At 43.3% G+C, this 27,001-nt stretch overlaps 8 protein-coding genes across 8 annotated transcripts; 3 read left to right on the top strand and 5 right to left on the bottom strand.

The window, feature by feature from the left end:
- Window positions 1–1,446: 1,446 nt before the first annotated feature.
- On the bottom strand, window positions 1,447–3,122 carry EAF02_003887 (uncharacterized protein; the record flags this gene model as incomplete). Its single annotated transcript, XM_038899935.1, has 6 exons — window positions 1,447–1,872; window positions 1,929–2,314; window positions 2,361–2,517; window positions 2,568–2,775; window positions 2,829–2,880; window positions 3,116–3,122. 6 exons carry the CDS (start codon window positions 3,120–3,122, stop codon window positions 1,447–1,449), a joined length of 1,236 nt encoding a protein of 411 aa, XP_038760862.1.
- Window positions 3,123–4,906: 1,784 nt separating this feature from the next.
- Window positions 4,907–5,524, top strand: EAF02_003886 (uncharacterized protein; the record flags this gene model as incomplete). Its single annotated transcript, XM_038899934.1, has 3 exons — window positions 4,907–4,957; window positions 5,019–5,169; window positions 5,250–5,524. 3 exons carry the CDS (start codon window positions 4,907–4,909, stop codon window positions 5,522–5,524), a joined length of 477 nt encoding a protein of 158 aa, XP_038760861.1.
- Window positions 5,525–5,994: 470 nt separating this feature from the next.
- EAF02_003885 (uncharacterized protein) lies at window positions 5,995–7,582 on the bottom strand (the record flags this gene model as incomplete). The annotated part of the gene is made up of 2 exons (XM_038899933.1): window positions 5,995–7,298; window positions 7,384–7,582. 2 exons carry the CDS (start codon window positions 7,580–7,582, stop codon window positions 5,995–5,997), a joined length of 1,503 nt encoding a protein of 500 aa, XP_038760860.1.
- Window positions 7,583–8,624: 1,042 nt separating this feature from the next.
- EAF02_003884 (uncharacterized protein) lies at window positions 8,625–11,678 on the bottom strand (the record flags this gene model as incomplete). The annotated part of the gene is made up of 5 exons (XM_038899932.1): window positions 8,625–8,765; window positions 8,818–9,510; window positions 9,558–11,150; window positions 11,242–11,483; window positions 11,621–11,678. The coding sequence occupies 5 exons, from the start codon at window positions 11,676–11,678 to the stop codon at window positions 8,625–8,627; spliced, it is 2,727 nt and encodes a 908-aa protein (XP_038760859.1).
- A 2,304-nt stretch (window positions 11,679–13,982) lies between these two features.
- On the top strand, window positions 13,983–15,090 carry EAF02_003883 (uncharacterized protein; the record flags this gene model as incomplete). Its single annotated transcript, XM_038899931.1, has 4 exons — window positions 13,983–14,038; window positions 14,146–14,723; window positions 14,781–14,914; window positions 14,965–15,090. 4 exons carry the CDS (start codon window positions 13,983–13,985, stop codon window positions 15,088–15,090), a joined length of 894 nt encoding a protein of 297 aa, XP_038760858.1.
- A 4,158-nt stretch (window positions 15,091–19,248) lies between these two features.
- On the bottom strand, window positions 19,249–21,690 carry EAF02_003882 (uncharacterized protein). The gene is made up of 3 exons (XM_038899930.1): window positions 21,478–21,690; window positions 20,971–21,417; window positions 19,249–20,909 (listed from the first exon to the last, which is right to left on the bottom strand). The coding sequence occupies exons 1-3, from the start codon at window positions 21,488–21,490 to the stop codon at window positions 19,474–19,476; spliced, it is 1,896 nt and encodes a 631-aa protein (XP_038760857.1). The 5' UTR covers window positions 21,491–21,690; the 3' UTR covers window positions 19,249–19,473.
- A 245-nt stretch (window positions 21,691–21,935) lies between these two features.
- On the top strand, window positions 21,936–22,712 carry EAF02_003881 (uncharacterized protein; the record flags this gene model as incomplete). The annotated part of the gene is made up of 4 exons (XM_038899929.1): window positions 21,936–21,966; window positions 22,121–22,180; window positions 22,330–22,410; window positions 22,657–22,712. The coding sequence occupies 4 exons, from the start codon at window positions 21,936–21,938 to the stop codon at window positions 22,710–22,712; spliced, it is 228 nt and encodes a 75-aa protein (XP_038760856.1).
- Window positions 22,713–23,684: 972 nt separating this feature from the next.
- On the bottom strand, window positions 23,685–26,251 carry EAF02_003880 (uncharacterized protein; the record flags this gene model as incomplete). The annotated part of the gene is made up of 4 exons (XM_038899928.1): window positions 23,685–25,821; window positions 25,872–25,885; window positions 25,942–26,079; window positions 26,219–26,251. 4 exons carry the CDS (start codon window positions 26,249–26,251, stop codon window positions 23,685–23,687), a joined length of 2,322 nt encoding a protein of 773 aa, XP_038760855.1.
- Window positions 26,252–27,001: the final 750 nt, after the last annotated feature.

Below are 27,001 nucleotides of genomic sequence, written 5' to 3'. Positions count from 1 at the left end.
GGGTTCGACCCCCGCGTTGGGCTCAATTCCCTTCATTGATTTTTTGAATTTTTGCATTTTATAGCTCTTCTAGGACTGTTTGAGATCTTTTTGTTGAAGGGATTTGATCGAGAGAGGTAGATAGAAGAAAGAACCAAAGATAAAGAGTTTATTTATTCTTTTAAGAGATAAAGTATTTATTAACTACGAATTAGTATAATATTAGTTAGAACTTGACTTTGAGTATGAGATTAAGAGATTTTTTTGATTTCATTATATAGAGAATAACGATATATGATTTCTCTTATATTAATCTTTCTATTTTGAGAAGATATAAATAAAGTCTTATAAATTTTTCTTCTCTCTCTCTCTCTCCCCCCTCTCTCTTCCCTCCATTATCTCCTCGTAAATCTATATAACCAATACTGACTCACTCACTCACCCCCTCCCCTCCCCAAAAGCGCAAACCCGTCCTTAAAAATCACAAAAGAAAACCTCCACAACCCCCCCCCCCCCTCTTCCCCGAGTTCACAATCTTCTAGCTATACCTAGATAGATACCTACCCACCACCAACACCAAATCCGAATCCACTCGGTCGAAACAATGTGATACTCGCCAGTATTCCCTTTTCCATTGCCGTTTTCTGAACAGTGATTTTACATTTCACTGTATATTACTCCTCGCCATAACGGCAAAGTAATCACCACTACTACCCCCACCACCAACCTCCCACTGTCATCCACCATCTCGTAGTAACGACCCCCTCTTCCTCTTCCTCTCCCTCTCCCTCTCCCTCTCCCTAAACACGCAAGATCTACTAAGATCCCGCAGCCAACAGGCCAATTGCAATTATCCGAGTCCACCTCAGATAGCATACTATTGATTTATCCCACTCCCCCCTCCAACATTAGATTAAATTATCATATCTCTAATCTCATGCCCAAAGAGAGAATCATTGCCAAAATCTGCACTGACAGGGAAGTCAACATGAGTGGCGCATTCCTAGAAAGAGATCTGAGAGATTTGAATGCCGAGCCCATCTGGGGTGTACATAATGGCTTCAAACAACTTCATTCACATCAAAACATGTACTCTTCATACAAAATTGGATTCACAATCGAAATTCCATTCGCCATCTGCATAAGTAGGTAGAGGTAGCTAGGTACTCGTACTCAAGACCAAGTCCATCCGACTAACCCTACAATAATCCATCCATCCATGCCTTTCAACCAACCCAATCATCCCATATCAGGAATTTAAAAACCATTCACGCAAAAAGAAGAAGTAGAATCATCGATAACCTGTAGCCCATACCCGATATTCACAATGTTATCCATCAAAAGGTACTTTTGATATTACCCCAGGCCAAGCTCGGAAGAATCCCCATACAACCCGGGCAACACAATTTTGTCGCCCATCTCATCCAACAATCGCCATGAGAAACGTAGAGGCCAATAGAACTTAATTTATTGAGTTGACGACTTCTTCTTCGCCGCTTCAGTTGCCTGTCTCTCAATTTGAGCCGCCGCCTCTTCAGCCTTAACTTCTCTAACCTTCGCCAATACCACTTCCCTAAAAATGGCTCCCTTGGCTATTTTACTCAAACTCCTCTTTTCTCCAGGAGATGTAGATCCTGAAGCTGAAGATGAACCAGTATTTCTTCTCTCTGGGCTACCAGGAATAGCATCGCTAGCGGCGGCTGCAGCATTGCCGGGAACGTCTGATTCTTCGTTGTCGTCTTCTTGCATCTTGAGCATTTCGATGCGATTGGTGAGCTTGACCATTTCGATACCACGACGAAGACGGGCTTTGGCCATGTAAGCCTTGATTTCTGGAAGCAAATTGTGATCGGTGGCATTCTCTCCGCTCAACCATGGATGCGCGAGTGCTTCCTATGAAATTTTTAGTGACTCTAAATTTGACAAATGCTAGTTTCTGCAAAACATACCTTGCTTGTAGATCTATCATCTGCACGTGGTTGTAAAAGATGACCTATGAAATCCTTTGCATCATCGCTAACATCCTTCCAGTATCTTTCATGGAAAATGACTCTAGCATTGCTGCACTCTTCGATAAGATCTTGAAGATTCTCGCTTCGGAAAGGAGAGTAACCACAGAGGAGTGTGTAGGTAATGACACCCATAGACCACATATCTACAGGCTTTCCATGGCCCTTCTTCAACATAACTTCAGGAGCGGCATAACCAAATGATCCAGCCATTGTTGTAAGAACTTCATCTTTGGTGTCGAGCATTTTGGCGATACCGAAATCTGCGAGTACGAGGTCGGAGTGAGGATCTTGAGTGAGATAGAGTAAGTTCTCGGGTTTGAGATCTAATTGTTGTTAGCTAAAAGTAAAAACTCATGTTGAAATTCCTACCTCTGTGAACAACGTTATTGTCATGAAGGTAGTCTACAGCCTCGAGAACTTGACGGATAGTTTGCGAAGCATCTTTTTCCGTAAATCTTCCTTGTTCGCAAATTCGATCAAACAACTCTCCACCAATAGCCAACTGTGTAACAATATAATATTTGTCCTGCGACGCATTAGTCGTTTCCCTCTAACCAGTAGCGATCTCTTGCTTACTCTAGACTCGAACCAATCCACAAACTTGACGATATGCTTATGCTTCATTTTTTGCAACATTTGAAGTTCATCATAGACCATTTGTTCATTTCCCTTGACGTTCTTCTTGAGGATAATCTTCACTGCGACCTTTCCTGTTGGGCCATCTGCCTCTCTGACGATTCCATAGGTACCAGCACCGAGGGTTCGACCGAACTTGTATTTGGCTCTAGGATTATAATGAGCAAGAGTATTTTCGCAGATGCATATTCGTGGACTTACTTTTTATCATAACTTTCTGGCTGACCATGCAGCTTGTTGAGCATACCAGAGACTGGAGATTCCGAACGACGATAGTTAGTGCGTGTCATTTTTAACAACTGATAATAGGAGGATAGAGCGAAGAATAATGAGAAGATTTTAAGAGGGAGAATAGTATCAAGGAGGTTTTTGAGGTACATAGAAAATACTTATTTTCATCTGCTAATACAGATAGATGTTCATTGTTGTTGGATATATTCCCCTCCTTATCAAGCTCGCAGGGAAAGTAAAGGGCAAATCAAACTCACAACTCATCGTGCCTGCTTTCTTGAGATAGCTATTGCGACCTCAATGATTTGAAGCTTCCTTAAATGGCGCCGTGAATGATTTTCGATATGTAATCACTGTATGCGCAAAGTTTCAATATGACGATTTGGAGAGAAAGTTGGAGAGAAACTCTTCTCGAGTAAGAAGTTCAGATGTTCAGAAGTTCAGATGTTATTGCGGAGATGTCTTAGTGGGGTTCGAACAGGCTGGCAAGAGATGTAAAGGGTTCAAAGAAAAGATGAGTTGAAACGAGGTTTAAATGGTAATTTATTGAATGGAATAGAATGTAATATGAATGTCTTACTTTATATCGTATGCGTGATTGATTGATATCAAGTAAGAAAAGAAGTAAGAAATACTTATGTTTTACCTATGGAAAGGTAAAGGACGACAAAGATAATGATGAAAGGAAATATCCATGAAATATCGTATATAAATGCAGTTTCTCTTTTTTCCCTTTACCAGGTACCTCTTCTTTTCTTCAGCCGCAGTTCATCTATTCAATATCCATATTCAATATATTCATCCCATGGCTCCATGGATACCATACTCTACATACATCCTAGGGACATCCACCATTCATCTCGTCCATTACGCAGCACCAGAATAATGAACGGCGGGGCAGTGATCAGTGGCAGTGGTCAGCCCAAGGGTTCATTCCGAGTTTAGTCTTTCCAAGGTTGGGTTTAGTGTGGCTCAGATATATTCAGGATGGATGGACCCAATTCTTTTTCCATCTGTACTTTCTATTTTATAAAGGTAGGTATCGTGTTGCGTATTGGATTGCCAGGAATGAAAGTTCTGGTGGAAAGGTACAAAGGTAGGTAGGTTGAGAGATCTAGAGGGAAATCATTCTCAGTTTATTGATATCAGATAGGTAATAGATATTAGGTACATATATGTGCTAGGTATATATATATATATATATATAGTAAATGAAGTAAGTATATATAAGAGTAGGGTGAGTAGATACGTGAGTAGACAAGCGGGTAAAATAGAGTATGAATGAACTGACTTGTTATGAGTTGCTTCATATTTATATTTACTAGGTATATATAGGTAGGTAGCTATAGATATAGATATACTCCGTAGTTATTAAATATAGGTATATTCATATTCACATTCATCCTTCATTAAAATAATAAATATACTTCACCCCACTACAAAGACCTCTAAATACCTACTATCTATCTACCTACCTACATATATCTACATACCGAGTAGCTTACCATACCACACTCGCATAGGGATAATGTAATGGATAATGAATGGATAATAAATGGATAATCCATCATCCATCATCCATCATCGATAGCCAACCAGTTTGTTTCTCATCAGCCCCTCCACCACTCCCAAGCTGGCTCGGCTGCTCACCTACCTACCTACCTAGTCCCTTATCATATGCAGGTTCCCATTTTGAACATTATATCAAATCACATTACTACGAACCTTCTCAACCATTTTTTTACTCGAGTATACTCTACTCACGAGGTACTCTACTGAGAGAGAGTAACAAGATCAACAATTCTCGACAAATCATTCACTCATTCACTCATTCATTCACATTTCGTCCTCTATTTTTGAACCCAGCGCTTGAGCTCTTCGCAAAGATACCCGTGGACCCTATTGTTGACTAGGTCTTGCAAATACATTTCGATTCGATTTCGACTTTACACAGCGCACAAGAACGAGGCGTATACATACAAACATACAAATATACATACATACCATCCATCGATAGCTATACCTACCTAGGTATATAACTTCACAACATGACAACCACAGGAATAGCAAGTAAACGTCTGGGAAAAGAACTCAATAAGGTATATACAAACCCCTCGTTATGTCATATCTCAATATCTCAAATCCTAACTCTACCCAAAGATCCACCAAAGTCTCCCTCCAGGAATAACTCTGGTATCCGCCGAAGATTTCAAAGAATGGCTTGTCGACATCTGCGTTTTAGATTCGAATCCTCTTTACCAAGGAGAAACCTACCGAATAAAATTAGTTTTCACACCTAATTATCCTATCGGTATGTCTCTCTCTCCCCCTCCCCTCTCTCCATTCCTTCATCCCATCTCCCTCCCAACCCCTCAGCTAACCCCTCCCCAGAACCCCCCGAAGTAACCTTCCTCGCACTCTCCACCCCACCACGCCCCATCCCCATGCACCCACACATCTATTCCAACGGCATAATCTGTCTCGATCTGCTCGGCACCCAAGGCTGGTCGCCCGTCCAAAACGTCGAGTCCATCTGCATGTCCCTACAATCCATGCTGACCGGAAACACAAAGAATGAGCGTCCCGAGGGTGATTATGACTTTGTGAAGTACAATCGCAAGAGACCGAGGGATATCGATTTTTATTATCATGATGATGGGGTTTGAAAGGTTTCAAGGGGAGAGGAAGAAGCTGCGGAGCGCATGGGGGAATTGGGGAAAGGGGAGTGAGGCAGAAGGGAATGGGCCATGGAAGAGCGCTTCTCGAGTGCAAGGCAAGGCAAGGCAAGGGAAACAGATGCGTGGACGAAATTCTAGGACATGAAAAATGAAGCAATACATAAATGGATCAAGAGTGCATAATTGCAAAGGTTGGGAAAGGATTACTTTGGTCTCTGGCATTACAGCAAGGTGTTTGAGTGGATGGGATTTTTTTTTGGCACGCCATTCCGTATTTATTACAGGTTCATGAGTTTCATGAATAGAATTTCCGAAAGTGGTTATATTATCATGATTTTTCTTTCTTCTCATTACTCATACAATCATACGCCCATCCATCATGTGCATACGTATAGACGCCATTTTCAACCCTCGAGCTACATTCATTAATCACTCTCCTCTGTGACACTATAACAATCCTACAAGATCTTTCTCCCCGTTCCTGCAGCCTGACTCATCAAGAACTTCTTCAGCGGTCCCATCGCATCCACAGCCCTCAAACCCAACGTCCTCCCCCAGACCACCGGTCCGCTCTCCACACTATACAACTTGTGCAATTTATCCACCACCCCCAGTAACACATGATTCTGCATATACCTCTCGGAATTATACGATTCCAGACTCATGCGTACCCCGATATCCATCCCATGATCCACCGCATACCCAATCCCCTTGACCAAACTCTCGACATCTCCTTGTCCTTGATTGAGTCCCTGGCCCGCTAATGGATGAATAGTATGTGCCGCATCTCCGACCAATGCGATGCGTTCCCCAATATATGTATCCGCGTGGCGCATTTTGAGAGGAAAGGATGCGATGCTGTTTTCCTGGACGCCGGTGACGGGAGCAGGGACAGTGCCGGAAACAGGTGTGTGTTGGAGACGCCATGAAACTTCTTCAGCTTGGCCTGATGACTGAGTGTGCATGTACTTCAAATCCACCGTGCTTAATCTGAACGCTGCATTCACCATAGCAATGAAATCTTTCGCGCTCAATCCTTTCAGAACAGCTGCGTTTTCCGGAGTGGTGCTCCAAACTAACGTTGCGTGGTTTCCTGGGAGAGGCAACATGGCGACTGGTCCTGTAGGTAGGAATCTTTGATATGCAATCTTACCCACGTCATGCTGAGCTTCCAATTCCAAAGTCGCTACTACACCCACACGACCATAATCCCATCCTCGACTGTCTATGCCTGCGAATTTCCTCACGGGAGAGTTTTGTCCATCTGCGCCGACTAGTAATCTCGCCGCTAGACTTTTCTCCTGTCCTTCCACCTTCACAATTGGCCAGCCAGAGAAATCCCCCTCCTCTGTCTCCTGTCCCAACTCAATATCCACAACTTTCCCCTCCAAGATATCTACCCCTCCTAACCCCTCTATCCTCCTCAATAACCCCCTCACCAAATTCGCATTCTCATTCATATACGCCACCACTTTTCCCTCTCCCTCCACAGCCTCCTCCCCCCTCCCCCCTCTCTCAACATCAAACCCAATTCTCCCCCCACTAACCCCATCCCAAACCTGCATTCCTCCATACCCCTGTACCCTCCTCCCCTCCACTTCCTCCCACACTCCTATATCCTTGAGAAACCTCACACTCTTCGGCGTCAAACTACTACACCGATTCGAATACTCCCCATCCTTCGGTTTCCAATTGAGCGATTTAGATAAAGATTGCGCTTCGATGAGCGCGAGCCGCAGATTACGAGTGAGGGGGTTTGCGCCTGTAATTTCCCATTAATCCTCAACATCCCCGAAATCACATACTCACACAACCCCAGAAAATAAAACAGAAGAAACCAAACCTACGCAAAGCAGCAACCAGACTCAATCCCGCCGGTCCCCCTCCCACACACACAACATCATAAACATCCGGACGTGAATTCGGAATCGAAGTCGAAGTCGCACCCGGAGGAGAAGCCGTCGTGGCAAAACTTCTTATGCGCCTCGTGCACGCTTTACACACGTAAGGATTGAGTCTTCTGAGCGAGGAATTCGAAGGCTTCATCCTGAATGCTCAGTATCGAGTTTTTAAGCAAAGGGAAGAAAAATCAGGATAATGTGAAATCAGAAGCTACCAGCTACCCTTGTACTCCTCCCTCTAGTATGTATTTCAGAGCTTAATCGAGAGTCACGTGTAGATATCAATTTATTGTGTCGGGCAGTGCAGTTCAATTTCTCTTCTTGTCTCGATCCAACAAGCTCAGAATAGAAACATATCATATTATTCTCTCCTTTTGTTTTCTTACGTCACTTTAACTGCCTCAAATTTATTTCTCCAAATAAAAGCAACATTGCTGTCAGTAAGACAAATCAACAAGCTCGAAATCTCTCTTGAGTCAAACCTACATTCAAAAACGCTATCGTTATCACAAAAATACTCACTTCAGCGATGTCGCTCAACATGTAGCCCCCTAACGAATTGTGAGTTATATCCAAACAATTCGAATCGAGGGAGGCTGAAAGTTGAAACTCTTGTTATGCGAGGTGGTGGACACAGGAGCATCGAGTTGCAGGTTGCTTAGAGCTCTGTCTAGGTAACCCCTAACTGAAGTACTAATATTAGCGAAAGCAATTCACTCAAGTCACATTGCCTATCAACGATGCCAGAATGTCAAAGTAAAATTTATAAAGATTTATTTTGCTTGTCCCGCTCTACGTTATCGCCGGGTATGTAAAACTATGTACAATTGCAGATGGCAGTGAGCCCAAATGTTTTTAACTGCGTGCGCTTTCGCTATTACGTGCCATGGCGGAAAGGCGTTGGCGTGGAACCCAGTGAATGCTGGATAAGCAGCAGCAGTTCAAACTGCGAGAGGAAACAAATCCTCTATGGTTGATTCTGGAAGATCCTATTCCTCTCATTCCCTAGGGTTTCCCACTTCCCCTAAGCCAGCCTGTAGGTATGCAAGAAATTTCAACCATGCAATGCCACGATGTATAAATGCAATAATGAATAACTGTTCTATTGAAACACAAGCAATAAGAAGGTTCGAAATTCGAAATCGTCATGAAGAAACTGTATTAGAAGTTTGTATAACGTCCAGAGTTTAGAACTCCCAGTCGTCCTCATCCTTAATAGAATCAATGGCCCAGGCGAACTTCTCACGGAGAGTCTTGGAGAAGAACTTCTCGATCGGTACATCAAACTTCTGGGAGAAGACGACGGTGAGACGTGGGTCGATATAATTCTGAAATTTCGTTAGCCATACGTTCCATACCAATTCATCAATTTGAACTCACAATTTTACTGGTACCGAGCGCAACCTCCTTGTTACCCTCTCGGTCTTCCCGCTTGAGAAGCATGTTGGCGATTCTTTCGTCAATCTTTGTAATATTGGCCTCGAACTTCTCGACGCTAGGTCCTTTGCCTTCAGCTTCGACCTTCTTCGACTTGTTCTCTTTCTTAAACTTCTTCTCTAAATCTGTAGCAGCTTGGAGACGTTCGTTGAGTTCTTTGGCCTTCATTTCTTTTTGACCCTCGGATGCTAGCTTCTCGTTCTCCTTTGCAAACTTCTTTTCGATCTTGATACGCTCTTGAGCAACGAGGAAGGCTTGGTGCTCTTGAATCCAAGATTCATCAAGCTCTTCATCCAAAGCGAACCAATCAGCGCCCTTCTTCTTCTTTTGTTTTGGATCGATGTCGAGAATCATTTGCTTTAGGCGCCATTTCTGATATTTGAGACCCTTTACTGCATCGTCCATTTTCTCGATTGCAGCTTCATGACTAGCACCGACTGTCCGTTTGTGATTACAAAGAATGGCGACCTTACGATTGCAATCGTTATATAGCTTGATCTTCTCTTGCATAGAAATGTCACTATTCTTGAGTTTCTTGAGGAGGTCCGACATGGTCCAAGAGGCGTTGTAAGTACGGAAGACCTTGGCACTCAGACCTGGCATATAGTTCGTCAAGTGCTTGTTCAATTGTGTAGTCTGCGGTGGTCAGTAGTAGTCCAAATGAAGCATGATATTGTACTTACATTGAGACGATCAAAAATATCATCGCCATTCTTCTTTGGGGCCTTCTTGAAAATCTTCAAATTTTTGAAGACTTGAGGGTCAACTGTCACCTCATCGTAAAAACGAATACTATCCTTTCCCAAGAAATCAAAAATGACGGTATTTGGGGGCTTCAAAGTAACGTGCTCATATTTCAAGGAACAACATCCAACAGTTTCGGCTTCATTCTCCGCATCCTTTTCATTACCAGCACGCAAGGCAAATTTATCAATGAGATAAACTGCAGTGGCTCGTTGTCGATCGGCCATGAGTTCAGCCTTGAGATCCTGGGTATAATCTTTTCGGATTCGATCAATATGCTCCTTCAATTCACGAGCCTTTTCAAACTTTTTAAAATCGCTCTGGCCCTTGATACTGCTCTTTGCTGCAAGCATAACATACTTGTAAGCACCGTTGATATTTTCCTGCCACATGGCAAGCCAGGTAGCCTTGTTGTCATGTTGGATAGCTTTCCACTTATGACCCTCAGGAGGAGAAGGAACAGTAGCGTCTTTGCCGATGTTGATAGTAATTTGCTCGGGAGTAACTCGGAGCTTGACTTTACCAGTCTTTGGATGCTCACCGCGACCACGGAATAGTCCAGGAGGTTCGACACGGAAATTTCCCACATCTTCCTTGCGTCCGTCCCAGATACAAGTCTTATATGGTGCTTCGGCCTCATCTTTAAGCGCTTTCTCGGCCTTCTTCTCGGCTGCAGATCGAGCCTTTCTTTCGGTACTCTTGCCATCATAATACTCGAAAATTGGTTTGAAATCGAGTTTACTAAAATCCTTGATAGCAACTTTGTTTCCGTCCTTATCCTTGGCACCACCAGTTTTCTTAACAGAATCGGTGAAATCCTTGAAAAAGTTCTTCTGGAAAGTTGGATTTTCGACGTTGTGGGTCGAATTCAACATAGCACCAAAGAAGCCTGCAATTTCTTCCGATTCTAGAGACAAAGTAAGTGGGATCCCATCATACCTCAATTTGACGTTCTTTGGGAGTGGCTCGTATTCTGGAGGGAAGACAACTCCATTGTGTTGCAATGTCTCCCATTTGATACTATCATCCTCCTTCTTGGGTGCATCCCACCAGCGATAAACCTCATCTGCCTCTTCGCTTTCCTCCTTCTTGGCCTTGTTCTTCTTTGTATCTGGTTCCGCCTTTACTTTGCCGTTTACTTTCTTCGGGGCAGCCTTCTTTGCAAGAGGCGCATCGGAATCAGATTCCTCTTTCTTTACGCCATTAGCCTTTTTCGTGGCCGCACCATTGGACTTCCGCCTTTTGGGTGCAACATCGTCGTCGCTATCGGATTCTTCTTTCTTGATGGCCTTTTTGGGTGCTGCCTTCTTTGCTCGCAAGGCTTTTGCTTCCTTCTCGGCGTGCTTTTCGATGGAAGCTTTCTCCTTAGAAAGTTTGACGGTAAGTGGCTCATCATCTGAAGATGACTCTCCAATGGCAGCGGCGGAAACTTTGGGAGGTAGTTTAGAACTGCGCCTGCCAGCCAAAGGCATATCATCATCTGAATCGGAATCCGCGACTTTCTTCTTGTTGGATGTTCTTTGTCGTTTCGCCTAATACATCAATCAGTATACCACCATTGCCAAACTTGTACATCATGAGGGATATCATATGCTTGAATGTTTCAACTAAAAGTCGACATACCAATGGCACCTCTTCACTTTCACTGCCGCTACCATCCACCTTGTAGTTTACAGCTTTTCCGTTACCAATGCTTGATCGTGATTTCCGCTTTGAAGCGCCATTCGTAGCAGGCCCATCTACATCCATAGGATCATCCATAACGGGTCCATTGCGAATAGAGATTCCAACGGGGGCAGCCTTCGCATTTGCACTGGCCTTGTCCATGGCTCTATCGACACTTTTCGGTATATGGCCTTGCGAAACTGTGAACATGATTAGTATTTGCCCTGAAGTCGAGATGAAATTCAACAATGTTGCAAAGCTGAAGGGTTGAGAGGTTGAACAGGAAATGGCAGTTTAGGCTGTAGCGGAAGGAAAGAAAAGGCGTTTGTGTGCTTACCATTGCCATTGGTTCCGTTTGTTCTTGCCAAAGGCATATCATCATCGGAAGAAGACATTTTGAAAGGAAAAGAGTGTAGTCGAAAAGGATGTGTAGTTGAGGAAATTGCGATTCGAGAGTAAGAGCTGAATATCGTCAATAAGCTGCGCTTTTAAGCGTATTGGCGATCCAAAACCGCGATTGAAAGTGTATCGAATTTAAGATTCAGCCAAAGAAAAGTACCTCTGAGCGCGTAGTGATGTACGATCGGCTATGTGTATTGTTTTGACAAATGGAAAATCTATTATCCTAAAGATAGTTTGAAGAATGAGGCGCTTTGCGATCATGAAAGTAAGTGAAATATAAAGTACCTAGTTAGAAAAGAAGGCGCCCGGAATTTTTGAGATTCTTTTGGAAGGACTTGGGGAAGGAAGGTGCATACAAAATGGAGAAATCACGTGTTTTCCGATGTTTCTTTCGATGGCACTCGAGGCACTCCGGCTGTTTTTATTAGTGTTATACTAGGAAGGTATGATACAAGGTAGGTAGCAAAAGGAAAGAGTCGAATATCGAGGTAAATTCACTTTGCAGGAGAGTTCGGAGCGCTTATTGGTCGCCACTGTCCCAACTTTTCCAACAGAGAGAAGCAAGGGTCAGAAAGGTACATGAGCTTTTTGCATACGAGGTGGGAGTCACGTGGCACTGCAGTTCGTCGCAACAATACCGTACAATAATGAAATAGAAAACTTATTACTAATACGGTACAGTACAGTTAATATAAAACTTAGCTATCCATTGGCAGGAGTGTACTTGGACCTCAATTAACAAATACTTTTATATACAATCCAAACTCTATGTATTCGAGTAGATGGTACCCAGGCACCTGAATATCGGTCGATTGATCCATCGCGCCATTAAAACAATGGCTGGCTCGAGGCTGGCTGGTCATAACCCGATCAGCCGGTCCGCATGGGCCATTGTTGTCTCCAGTCAAGGTTTCCCAAAGCTTCATTCATTGGAACTTTTTACTTCTTCTTGACGATATATTATATATTGTACTGGGTAGGTATTATTTGAAGGCTTGCTGCAAAGAACTGGTTCCAAATTTTGACACCTGTTTCAAGAGGCTTCAATAATCATAAACCAGATACCTATCATTCAAAGGAACTTGTACGATATCAAGAGTTTGAACATGTGAACGATGCCATTAAGCACTCTTCTAAAAAGTTGCAAGAAGGTTTGACTCGGCATCAACACCTGGTATTTCCACTCCATCTTAACATGCTCATATTGGTATCCTCACAGTATTGTGCTCCAAGTCACAAAGTAACAGCAGGCCAGAATCATCTCACCATGTCTTAATGATTGAAGAGTCGATGCAAGTCCAATATCAACAAAGTGAAGATCTGTAGGGCTACATCAAGTCTCTAGCTGATAGTACCTCAAACAACATAGATCAGTCTTGGTATCGTGAAGTCTTCGTTTTTGAAGCAATGTCAGTATTTCCTCCACAGTAACTTGGACCCGAGTACCGGCCATGCTAATAAGTCCTTTCCTTCGCCCTACAACTAATCATTCAAACATAGTATCGCAAGATGCATCGGCGATGCAGCTCTTTCGGCTGTTCAGTACTGGATGAATAACTCGAATTATTCCACTCTGAAAGTCGACCAAAAACACCAATCGGATCACTTGCATGATGAGGCTGGCTATTGGAGGTTGAACACCACTCCGGGTATCCGAGCACTCTTTGTGGTCCACTCCATGGCTTCGTATATGCTCTATGGAATAGTTGAGGATTGTCACAGGGAAAACACCTGGAGAAGGACAAAACTAATGAGCTGTATTTCTGTCATTCCTGTCGTAGTATTACACCATGCGCGTCCTTACCACCACAAATTACCATTGACAGCCAGCTCTGGGCAATAATCCGAGGATGACAGGACAAAAGAATCAATGCCAGAGTTGTGATCTTAATCCCGCACTCATTCCTCGTGAAGACAGCATTTGTGGTGTCAACATCAGCATTTGTGGACTTGCAACAGGACCAGCTAGACTTCTGCCGCCTTCTTATGCTCCGATTCAATCGTTCTCTAAATTTTCCAAATCACCTATGCAATATTCTATTTGCAATGGCTTCATGTTGTCGATATATAAAATTGAACAAAATAAATTCCGACTTTGCCCGAGCAAAATAACACAATCACATTGCCCACTCACAGACACGTGACTGACTAGCGCATTCTGAAGCTTTTCCCGTTGAACGACGAAATCCAGCCGAAATACCGATTTCGAATTGCAACAGTCAATTGATTCCTAACTTAATCGTGGTCAATTAAGCCTCGATATTGAATTAGTTGGTACCGTTCTTTTAGTTTTCAAGATGCTTTCGAGAACTGCCAGACCCGCTCTGCGAGCAGCCGTCGCGGCTTCCGCCAGGTAAGACTTCTTCCTGATGAAGTGATAGAGATGGGACTACTATAGCGGGGTCTGGGATATGAGCAAAATAGTGCAGGATATGGAGGCTGATGATATTGGGCCTCTAGACCAGTTGCCCCTCAAGCTGCCGGATATGCGACCCTCCGTGAAATCGAGGACAGATTAAAGTCCATTCGCAATATCGAGAAAATTACAAACACCATGAAGATCGTTGCATCCACCAAGCTCACCCGAGCACAAAAGGCTATGCGAGAGTCCCGATCCTACGGAGAGAGCTCCAACAGCGTTTTCGAACACGCCGAGACCAAGGCCTTGGAGAGTGACAAGAAGAGATTGATTGTTGTCGCCAGTTCAGACAAGGGTCTTTGCGGTGGTATCCATTCCGGTTTGTCCAAGCAAGTCCGCAGAATGTTGGCCGCAGACTCAAATGCCGATATTGTTGTTTTGGGTGAGAAGTGCAAGGCTCAACTCAGTCGTTCCAGCGGAAAGAACATTGTCATGAGTTTTGCTGGTGTTGGAAAGGATGTCCCTACATTCGCAGATGCTCAAGCTATTGCGGATCAAATCGTTCTCTTGCCAACCGACTACTCCTCCGTTCAAATCGTTTACAACAAGTTCATTAACGCTACAAGTTACGAGGCCACCCCAATCGAGGCTTTCTCCGAAGAGGCTATTGCCAACTCCCGTAAGTTTTACTTATATTTGGACTAATATGTGGGATAGTGCTGACATATTCAAATAGCCAACTTCTCCGCTTTCGAGATCGAAGATGAGACCCTTGGTAACCTCCGTGAATATGCTCTCGCCAACTCCCTCTTCTGGGCTCTTGCTGAGGGACATGCCTGTGAACAATCTGCCCGTCGTAACGCTATGGACGTAAGTTTCTCCAACTCCACATAGTCATAAAAATTGCTAAACAATATCAGAATGCTTCCAAGAACGCCGGTGACATGATCACCAAGTACCAGATTCTCTTCAACAGAACCCGTCAAGCCGTCATTACTGGTGAATTGGTTGAAATTATTACTGGTGCTGCTGCTTCAGAAGAATAGAGGGTTTGTGAATATGTAGACTAGTCGAACGACTCGAGACTCTTTTGGGAGCCGAGTTAAATGAGATTCCCTTTTGTGCCAATGCATTAATACCAATGCATTAAAAGTTGGAAATTGGATTCTTGATGTCTCGTGCGTTTGAATGTTGTGCTGGGGGATGTAACTATGGGATGTTGATGTTATAACTGTGTTGCTATTCTTTTCAGCCTGCTTCCATGCTATCCTCAGCTGTGTTCCTGGAAGTCACCCAGGAAGTCTAATGAACACGATCGTCCTTCGAGTGGAGGAGCTCGGCTGTTCGTGCGTTATTTGCATGCAATCTCGCCTCGCCTCTCCTTTGGCTAGAAAACAATGTATAGAGACTATCTCGCCCCCCCTTCACGGTACCATAGATTAATTGCTGTTGGTTCCTACATCTTCTCGCACTAGGAACTTTACAAACTCTGGTTCTCCTTGGGCTTCTTCAAGAGAAGAAACATAATGCTCATGGGTAGAAGTAAAGACTCGGCTGTAAATTGGCTGAAATTTAAGAGGTGTATGACGATGACAATATGTGTGTAAAAACGTTGTGTAGTATCGCCATCACTGTCACTACGGATAATGATCCATATATTTTCTTTCTGCTCTTCTCCACACCGTTGTTCCAGCTGTCGACTTCCATCTTCCCAGGCATGCCATCTCCATGGAAGAACCTATGGGGGTTCAATATAGTCACACACGGATCTTGAGATCAAGTTTAGCTGCTCATGGCTGATAGCTCGGTGTGATACTTGTAATTGTTGGGCAATACATACTGCAGCGGAGTTGTGTGTGTTTGTTTTACGGTTTACATGTATATAAAATGAGTGAGTGTTGGACGCTTTGTGGATCAATAACTTCTCTGCCATATTGGAATGGGGACAAGGGATTTGGTAATAGCTCCAAAAATGTCACTGTGGCTTTCAGAATTGGTAGATCTTATTATCAGATTTATTGCAATGCTGTGAGGCAACGAATACATCGAACTCCCCCTCACCACGACGCGAGAAAGACGTAACTTAGATGCTGCTATTATGTAGTTCTTTGCGTCGCCGTTTAGTTGTTGATCCCAGCGATTGAAGTTGCAGCGTAACTGGTTCTTGGAAATATGATGCCACAGACTGGGGTATCATGGCCACTGATCCAACACAATACTTTCTTGATTGTCTATCTGATTCATTGACATGTTGTTCTTTAAGTTTGAATCAAAAAGCTTGATATGGGCACTAGGCAAGTATGACTGACGTGTTTGAAGCGTGCACTTGTTCCAAAGAAGATACTTCCTGAATTGGAATCAGGTCGGTCGTCAATTAATGGGCCCTCCCCTAATATCATCATCACCCCCCTTCTGGTCTCAAGACACTCTCTGATCACAACTTGGTGAGAAAGTACAAATTGATACCAGGGTAGGCTCTGAACTGTTGAGCATTTTCGAAACCAGGCTAAGGCAAAATTCATGAGACTTCTTTCTGGGCAAGAAGCATCTTTCATACATGTATAGATCAAGATCCTAGGTGCAACGTGATATGTTTCTATATCAGTGGGCTGCAATGTTGGAATACTGGCATGAGTCTCGCAGTAGTTTGTGATAGTGAAGACGATGGTGGATCTACGGCAAAAAGACAACGTGAAATTGACAGTGGAAATGTGATGATGGCAACGAGCCACCGCATATCGCTTTTCCGTCACTCTGTAGTACCCACTTGACGGTATTTGCCACACTCGAAAATACGAAGTGGATATTGAGTGGTTGATGTACTCGAATTCGCCAGCCTGGTCTGCAGTTATCATCTACTTTGCTTTCCACAAATAGAGACTCAAAGCTGAAGATTTGCTTTATTTTATAGTTAAGTTAATCTATTTTCACTTCCAGATAGACTATTGGTACTGTGCCTCATGAAAAAACCCGCATGTCTTTTTCAAACTAGAAACCTGTTTCTCTCTCAGAGCTGGACAAATCCAACAACTTCTACTGCACTATATGAATAATTAACCCCCATAGCTTTCAAACCCACAAATTTTATGTAGTCTATTACGATGACATGAAATATGGGGCTCGAAGCCTTGGAGCTGATTGAAAGGTAGAACGATTTGTCTTGAAGACATGGAAGATTGCCATAGGCTTTTCGAGGTTAGATCTTGCTTTGGATGGTGCTGTGTAGATCGATGTTAATAAGATACTGTGGTGCTCTATGAGAAGTGATAATTGTGACTGAGAGAATTGAATGACAATCAATAGAAACCCTTGGCACTGACCTATTTTTTCTCATCTTACAATTCACATTTCTCTGATACCTATTATTCTAACCTCATATTGCATGTGCAAAGAAGTAGAGAACATAACTTTTAGGGCAATGGGAGATTCGGGGAACGAAAGATCGGAATTAGCAGCCATGTCATGTTTCTCGCACGGTCTATTCAGCAAAAACACGATGTCGAAAATAGAGTTCATTCTTATTTATAAGCGCCTCTTCTTTATTTTTTCTGCATCCTACCGCGATTCACTTTCTTCCTTCCCGCCACAGACGCAGACAAGCTATACACGAGCCTATAAAATACCACTCCTGTAGTTTAGCCACCTCCTCAAGCACGCATGCAAAGATGAGTTAAGAAAAGACTAGGCCTGGTATCTGGTCTAGCTTTAAGTGCCCGGTGGTCAGCGGGTTGTATAGTAGACAATACAATTATGGCATTCTGCGTGGGATTATCATCGAGAGAGGCGGCCGAGATACAAGAAGTGAAGATTCTTATGTGTATAACTTTGGTAGCGAGTAAAACGACTTGGATGTTGGTAGTGAAAATGATATCGATGCTCAGATGTTAACACTAGTATGTTAAAAATTCTATGAACACGAGAATAAGAATGAACCACAACAAAGTTCTTCCTTCGTCTTCTTAAATTTACCATCATTCCCCCTGGAACACGGAAATGCGAAATCACAACCAAGAGCATTTCAGCCCTGGAACTGCCAAGGTTGAATTGCATCCACATGAGATTATCGATGGCAGTCGTCTATTACATAAATATAGAGGAGAGGAGAGGAGAGGAGAGGAGGGTTTTATACCTGGAGATTTCTTTTGGCATTATGTGCTCAGTGTAGGGAAGATGCCGTTTAGTCTTGTTGTTTACTGCTAGATAATGTTTTATGGAAGACAAATCTTTCATGAGTGAGTATATAGAGGGAAGTCTGGGTCTTCTTTCAGTTCATGGGCTTGATAACTGACGCCGAGAAAACTTTCAATGTCTTCAAACCCACACCGTGATACGACAGACTGAAAAAGCGACGAAAAGTGTAAAGCGCTATTCCAGTAATCACTTATGAGTATTCTCACAGATGCTGAACACAAGTTCCGTGCGCTATGGAACCCTATCGATTCAGTCTCAAGACAAGGTCAGCCTACATACAGGATAGGAAGGAAAGCCAATGTATGTCTTTTATAGCTAGAGATCTATTCGGTCGCCACAGTATATATCCTGCTCCCTTCCCGTTATCTTATCCCTCACCACTCAAACTAGTAATTGCTCGTATGTTTTTTGCACATGGTATATCCAAACTTTGAAAGGCCTTATAAAAACCATCTAGCCCCCTTCCGTTCAATCCACACGCTTTTATCACTCCGCCAGAATTTTTAGACACGTGCCTACTTCATATATCAAGAATGGTAAATAGATAAATCCCCAATACATTAGATTGGACTATACAAAACGAACTCTGAAATCCCCGTTTGTTTTGAAGTAAAAATCTCTAATTTGACAAAATAGAAAAACAACCTATTTGATAACAAGCATAGATTATTATGATAGTAAAAAGGCATCTCGATAATGAGAGCCTAGAGCCGTTGCAGCCCCAATACTCCTCTAAATGAAGGAAGCAAAAACTTATACGACCCCAATAGCAACGCAAACGAGTACATACTTGACAATGATCAAAACTTATACGGGTAGGAGATATGGCGGTTAGGAGAGTCATACTGAACTTGAAGTAGTGACAATAATGAAAACGCATGTTTGTCAACAATCGATAAAAATTTTACGTCCCTTTGGCAAGCGAGTCGTGAGTTTGATTATTCAGAACATCTCGGAGAACAGATCATTTGCCCACACCACTTTTTCCATTTTGACGAGCCAAGAAAGCGTTGCATAGTAAGCAATAGAGGTAGAAGAGGACAGACAGAATTGATTCTTTTATACTGGCTCCAGAACATACCATTCCTTAATCCAAGTAGAAGGCGTTCTCACTATGAACTACCAGCTGAAAGAAATCACAGAAACCATATGTACCATATTTTTCCATTCCAAAAGATTCCTCAATCTTATTCCTATAAATACAATGACGTAGATTCCAAACAACATCACGCCAATTTTCACTCCGCCGTCATCTCCACCCCTTCACCATCTTCCTTCTCACTCTCCCTAAGCCTCTCCTTCTCCCTCTGCTCCTCCTGCTCCTCCTTCCAATTCTTTTCATCTCCTATTCTCCTCAGAATTCTAATCCTCCCTTCCATCCTGGGACCTATCCACCACCCACCAGTTACTAATCTCCCTGCATCCCTGAGCAAATTATATGTCCCAAATTTGTTCATTTCTTCAAACATCAATTTCGTCTTGAGATCAAGAAACCCGTTCCCTTCCCTACTTCCTTTAACATTTTGTGTCCCCTCTTGCTCTATCCTCTTAACATCCTCAGCACTGGGGGCTTCTCCTTCTTTCCCAACAGTGATATTATTCGCCCTATAAACCCCTTCTAGCCTCTCTGAGAAACTACTTCCATCCCCTGGCCTTAAGATCTCAATACCTGCATACGCAAACACCGTATCCAGAACGTCCCATTTGCCAATCGCCAAACCAGGTTCTTCCATCAACGCATAATCAAACTTCATCCAGAAAGCCGCTTCTCCCAATTCCGGAGAATCTTCTGTTTTATCGTAGTTCAGCGTGATATTTTGATTTTGCGAAAAACGTAGAGGAAGAGATGGGTATTGTTGGAAACGGGTAATTCCTGTCATGCAAGACAGAACATCCATGTGGATTGAAATATTTCGCTCTTGCGTGCGTTGTGTACGAGGAGATCTTGAGAGATCCTTGAGGATATGGGTATGAAGCTGGGAAAGGGCGTCTCCGCCTGGATAATTGAGGGAAGATATCATGAGGATAGCCGAGGAAGCCACAAAACTCAATGCAACGGATCCAAGCAAAGCCAAAGACCCAAAGGTATAAAGCCAGCTTTTCGAACGACGAGTCCAGATATATGAAGCCGAGAGAGAAGCTGCAGCAGTAAGAGGTGGAACAACATAGATGATGAACCTGGACTCTTTATGAGGTTGTAGACTATAGATTGCAACGAATAAAAGCGAAGGAACAATTAAATCTTTCGAGGTGTGCTTCGTGGCTGGAAGAGTCAAAGCCAGAGGATGTAATAGCAATATAATCAAAGGATTCATCAGCAAACGCGGCAACAACGAGGTAAAATAATGTACAAAGGGAGAAGTACCCCACTCAGAAGACTTCCCCTGAATAGCGTTGAAATAAAATCCAGCTAATTCTGGCCACAATGGCTTTTGCCAAAAGTATGAATCGATGGGTACTGATACAGCAAGAGCTAAAATAGCACTCTGTATGCCAGCCGGAATGATCGTCTTTAAAGATATCCTCGATAACACAAGTAGATACGCCAATTGTGTGAAGAGTAACAGAGCAATTTCAGACCTGAATACTACACCCGCAAAGACGAAGAGCAATATTCCAACTCTGGGTCTACTTCCTCCTGTCGCTGGAAGAAACTCCGTGAATGCCAAAGTTGCTATGTATAAATCAGTATTTTAAAAGATCCATCATCAAGACCCGAAAGATGCAGAACTCACTAAGACCAAAAGCAAACATATTCGGCAAAGTCCTCGACGCATAATAAAGCACATGGAACTGCATAACTTGCAGTGCCATATACCATCTCCCAACATCCACTCCGAAAGCCCCGGTCAACCCATTTCGATATCTAATCAAACATGCCGCATTGAATAACCCTAACACACCTCTAACAATAACCTGTGCATACTTTCCTTGCGTAAGCAGTATGACGGGTTTAGAGATTGCAGCCAGAGATAGTGCTCCGAAGAAGGTCCTCGTTACAGCCCCAGAAAAGGTGGTATGATCGTAGGTATCTAGAGTAGAAGAGATATTTGAGATAGGAAGGCCATAGTTTAGAATATCGTGAGTGGCTTGGATGTTGAAAGATTCTTCGACTTTGGTGTAGGGAGCTACGAGGAGGTGGACGAGGATTAGGGTAGGGAGGGAGAGGGTTAGAAGGATATCTAATGGAAGTTGGTTAGTATATTAGATTTAGAACAGAAAGAGAAGCACGATGAGCGTACCTATTCCCTTCATTTTAAATATCTTTCAAAGAATATGTGCAAGTGAAGAACGAGGCTGTAACTTAAGTGCTACGAGAGCTCCAAAAGAGGAGCAAGCTTCACCCACTCAACTTTCTTCTACAAGATATATCTTTTGAGAACTTGTCCAGCGAAAGTGAATATTTACAAATCCAGGAAACCCATAGTAGTAAGATACCTCAACTCTTAATAAATTATGTCAATTCGAAAATCGCCAGAAAGAAACAAGATATAAACAAATAATCCCCCCAACATCACAAAAACCACAATTCAAGAGCCACGCAGCCTCAGCCTCGCCTGGCCTGTGCACGATTCCGAGCTTGTGTGGACAACTTCACCTCTTCATTTGCACAGCCTTGTCTGCATCTAACCACCTCCTCGACTTATAACAGCTCAAACAACACAATCGCACCTCAGCACAAATCACAAAATCCCTCACAATGTTTTTCATATTCGGAAATCTGATCTATAGTATGTGTTCCGATTGCCCCCATGAATTCCAGACGCGCGCATATACATAGAGCCATACTCTTTGTCTAGACACATGCGCATGCGATGCGTAATATACTTCGAAGCATTGCGTATTATACACAATCACATACTGATGTATTTTTCTCCTCTTTAGTCATTGTTCTTCTCACCAATGCCGTCGCAATCTTATCCGAAGATCGTTTCCTCGCACGCAGTTAGTTTTCCCCTTCCCCTCCACCTTTATTCCCAAATCCAATCCCACCATTCTAGAACCCCCATCTCATCTACCCCAAGACCCTCGGCCACTGTTCCCTCCACTAACTAAAAAATAGTCGGATGGGTCCAACTCCGTTGCCGAACCAGCCTTTGGCGGAAACAGCGCAGACACGAGTATCAAATCAAAACTTGTGAATTTGATGACGAGTGTTAGGACGCTCATGAGGAGTATGTTTATTTTTCTTTCCCTCTCAGTCCCGTTGTTGTGACACTGCGCTCTTGTGAATTCGGGGAGGGACAGAGTGTGGCAGGATCTGGAGGAGGCGTAGAGGGAAGGACAGGAAGTTGCGTGGAGAGTACGCGGAGGAGAGAGATCGATACAAGGGGGGTAGGACTTGAAGGGCCAAGACAACGAAGAAAAGAGAAGAGGGGCACACAAACCACCAAGTAAACAAAACTAATATAACCACACAGTCCCCCTAATAGGCATCAATTCCGTAATCATCATCTACGAATTAGCCCTAGGATGATTCAATTCGAGTTCGAATTCACAAATCCAGAATTCCATTCTAGACAAGCCGCCACAACCCAATGCGCGTGCCAAAGAACATGGATATGAAGGACAGACATCAAGGGAAACACAGTGCAATAAAAACTAAATGATTGCGCATCAAGGATGGAGTATTGGACATCAAGTGTAATAATAAAAGATACTTTTCGAAGATTTCAGACGAAGAGGTGATGATCCCTTTACCGACCAAGATAGGGGTAGTGAAAGAAAACAGAGAGAAAGGATTCAAAAGCGCGTATACCACAGAACAGAACTGAACAGAATATGATTGGCGTTTTATGTAATTATGAATTTAGTCAGGCTAGAGGAGAGACGGGGGAGGTCGAGGATCAGAAGGAAAGGTAGATTTTAAGAGATATCACAGTTTCATCGAGCATCCTCTGTAATTTCCATTTCATGATATTCAATATCTCATTTTAAATCCTCGACCACCTGCTATTGACAAACCGTACATGGACTAGCCACATATCCAACCCACGCCTCCAAAAACTTTATAGTATATGTATAACAGATAGGTATGGTGTATGAGGATCAAAAGAATATACAAGTATCATAGGCAACAAATCCACACATTCTTTTCCCCACCCATTCCATTTCCTATTTCACCCAAAACCCCTTTCCATGCTCGCCATCCTATCCATAGCATGCGTGCACAAATACGTGCAGATACGCAAGCAAGCATATAAAAGTGTAAATAAGACAAAGTTCAATATCAACCATGCGTCCATGCGAATATGTTTCCGCACTTAATATCCATACCAATTCCCAATCGCAATTCTCACATGGGACTCAAATATTTCTTTCTCGACATTTCTCAATCGACATCAAGAAAAGCAACCTAGCCCTGACCCCGACCCCTTGCGCCTCTCCCTCATCTCCTTGATCTCTCTCTTCTCATCATCCCCTGCAAAAAATGTCAGATAGATACATCCTAATTATCCACAGTCGGACTCCACATATTACTCTTCTTCCGTCCCAATCCAAACGAAAATCGTGCATTTTTAACCTTCTCATGTCTCTCCGGTGTTTGCGGGCCCGCCGTTCCTTCAACCGCCGTATTGTTGCTCGATTCGGGTATATTGCTATTTTCTTCACTCTTTTCCCCATTCTTCTCCTTTTCCTTCTCTCCATTCTTACTTAAGAACCCAAAACTCTTTCTACTCATACTCTTACTTCCTTTATGACTTCTATTCAGATTTAAACTACCAAATCCCTTACCATCACTCTTCTCGCTGCCATTCCCATTATTTTCCTTTTGGATGCCAGCTTCTGATTGCCGTCTTTTCATTTCCTCAATTTCCGTTTGTTTGCTGAGAGCAATAGCCTTTTTCGTTTCCGCTTCTTGTGCTACTTTATTGGCTTTCTCGGCTTCTTTGGTTGCCTTTTCAGCTTCCTTTCTCTCTTTAGCAGCAGCCTTTTCGGCGGCTTTTTCAGCAGCCTTTCGAGACTTTTCCGCTTTCTCAGCTTCTTTCTCGGCCTTCTTTTCTCGTCCCTTTTCTTCTTTAGATTTAGACTTGAAGGTATCGAGAGGTGAAGAAGGAACTCGAGTTGGAACCGGATTGCCCGAAATAGGGGAAGTTACCAGAGGCGCCGTTAACGCATGATCGAGGGATCCAAACCCATTAGTGTCGCTATCGATTGGCGTGCTAGGTGTTGCTAAAACCTGTTTCGAGTTGGAAGATAGAGAAGTGCCGTTTTGTTGAACCTGCCCCGATGAGATATCTGCCACTTCAGAAGCGGTAGCAATTAGATCGAGACCTTCAGCTTCTTGATCTCTTCGCATTGCCTCCACTGTAGTTTCTCGGTAAAATAACACATAGGCGCAGGCTTGTCCTGGTTTATCCCCAAAGAATTGTCGCACAAAACTTTTATCTACCGGTTCTACCATCTCGTCGTCAAAAAGTAACCAACCTCTATCCTCAGTCTTGATTACCGCGACATAATGTCCGTGAAAGGCGTTTGTGCCAATATGTACAACCACGGCATAAAGTTCATACAGTCGATCAGGATCTTCCGCATCATCAGTTGTGTTGAACATGCGTAAATGATATGGATAGTTGACAGTGTAGAATAACTTTTGTAATCGGGTCAAATCATCAGTCCACTTGAATCTCTTCAGGTGAAGCACTAAAACTTTTGGTAAAGTTTTGATCTTCATACGTTTTTCCGCTTCCTGTAAACCACCGCAGGTATCGCAATGGAATTTATTCTTCTCGCATAGCATTTCCTCCGCCGAAAACTTTTGCAAACAAGATGTAACAGAAGAGTTCTTCTCCAAATCAATTGAAAGGTCCAGGAATGTCTCATCGCGCTGTGATGTAGTTTCGCATGTCAAGCACTTCGTTTCCGAGACCATCTTTCCCTCAAATATATCATGAACCCATTTCGTTCCTGGAGATTGCGCTCCACTTGCCAAGCCCATGGAATCCGCAACTGATCGTACAGCAGCTGTCATTGAATCATTAAGTCCTCCCTTTTCTTGAAGTAGCGATTCCTTCAGGCGTCGAGCATTGTCTTCGACGTTATTGATAACTGCATTAAGCATCAATCCATAAAATTCGTGAGCATCTTGGTGCATCGATGTCCGAAACATCTCATTATCTCTTCTGAAAACTTCCAAGAATCTTTGGGGGCTTACAACACCTGTCCGAGAAGGATGTGATATCATAGCCGTAAATATATCCTTCAAGGCTGTAAAAGTCGTTTCCTCCATGCCATATGAACTCGCATGTTCCGTGGTAATTTCTAATATCGGGCCTGCCATCATCGCATGCTTCTTCTTGTATTCAGGCGAATCTGGCTTGTCTTCTGGTCGAGTACCCGGTGCGCCAGGTCCGGGCTGGCCAGAGTTCACAACTTGTCTTCTTTTGAGGGCTTCGGCAGCCGATATGCCTTTTGGTTTGGCCGTCGACAATGGCACTCCATTTGGTGGCGGAGCTCTCGTTGGAACGATTAATTTTGGTAAATGTCCATTGGGGGTATCAGAAGGGGAATGCGGTGGGTATTTAACAACATTTTCTCTAAACGGGACTGAATAGTATAGCGCCTGTAAAATCGAATTGGCATAACTGAGATGCGTTAGTATGATTGGGATAGGATCAATTTCAAAAAAACGAACCATGTGTTTCCGAACTAATTTTAAGAAGTTAGTATGAAGCAATTGGGAATAGATTTGAGGAAGAGCATACATTTTCTAAACCAAAGAATTTATCACTTCCGTCCGGCCGTATGGGACCTGCATTCTGTAACATCTTCACCAGTGGAGTAGTTTCGGGCTCCGGCTCTACATCTTGACCCTTTCGACCTGTATTTCCATTTCTGTCCGTCTATACAAAAAGCCAATTGTCAGTAAATGATACCATTCAGAAACTCCTCGACCCTGACTGCGCCGGAACTTCTCCGTAATGATCTCAGACCCGCATCATACCGCCACACCGTCAAGACGAAAGGAAAGAATTGACTAACAACAGGCGAAAGCATTCGAATTATAGACGTCATATTTCTGGTATTCCGACCTCGTCGGTGATTCTCGAGCTTGTCCTTTACCGTTCACGGTTCGCGCGGCGCGACAGAGAAACCCACGAGTATGAAGTGGTTATTTTGAGTTGTACTCATGCGCAAATGGTTTATTCGAATTCGAATAATTTGTAGCAGAATTGATCTTCATCTGCAGAAAGCAAAGCAAGCTTAAAAAGGAGGGTGATGAGATGGTTCGCTGATTCTAGTGAGTATTTGCACCAATGCTGCACATCAGAGGCGTAAAACGTGGGGTGGAAGCCTTGTCTCTTCAGGAGGTCAGATTTGTGGTAATTGATTGGAATAATTTACCAATAATGGATGTTATATGTGAATGTGATCAAAAGATCCCAAGATCAAAGGATAGAAAAGAGTATATGTGAATTGAGATGTGTGTATTGTAGATCCTCTGAACCTGAATCTGAATCTGAATCTGAATCTGAATCCGAATCCGAATCCGAAGAAAGATTGACAAATAAATCTAGTGGAGACAATGCAATACCTAAGTTGAATGGGGTAAAGAGAAAGGCGTACCTGTCGGATGGATGTATGGATGGATGTATGGACGGAGTATGAAGAAGTTCCTAGGTCTGGTTTGATCGAGCCTTGGTCATGGCTTGGACTTGGATGCTTCGATGCTTGAAGGATGGGGAGGGAGGGAGGGAGGGCGCGCGCGCGCGAGAGAGAGAGAGAGAGAGAGACCATTGAATGACCTAAGCTTCTTTGGCTTCT

Source organism: Botrytis sinoallii (assembly GCF_014898435.1).
Source record: "Botrytis sinoallii strain Bc 23 chromosome Unknown BSIN_005, whole genome shotgun sequence".
Taxonomy (NCBI): Eukaryota; Fungi; Ascomycota; class Leotiomycetes; order Helotiales; family Sclerotiniaceae; genus Botrytis; species Botrytis sinoallii.
The sequence above is the reverse complement of the archived record's forward strand: the minus strand, read 5'-3'. Positions and strand labels throughout refer to the sequence as shown.

Excerpts from the sequence above, each read along its gene's own strand:
- EAF02_003882 (XM_038899930.1), bottom strand. Across the intron at positions 20,910-20,970 it reads TATGTTTGCTTTTGGTCTTA|CAACTTTGGCATTCACGGAG; the intron begins GTGAGTTCTGCA and ends ATTTATACATAG.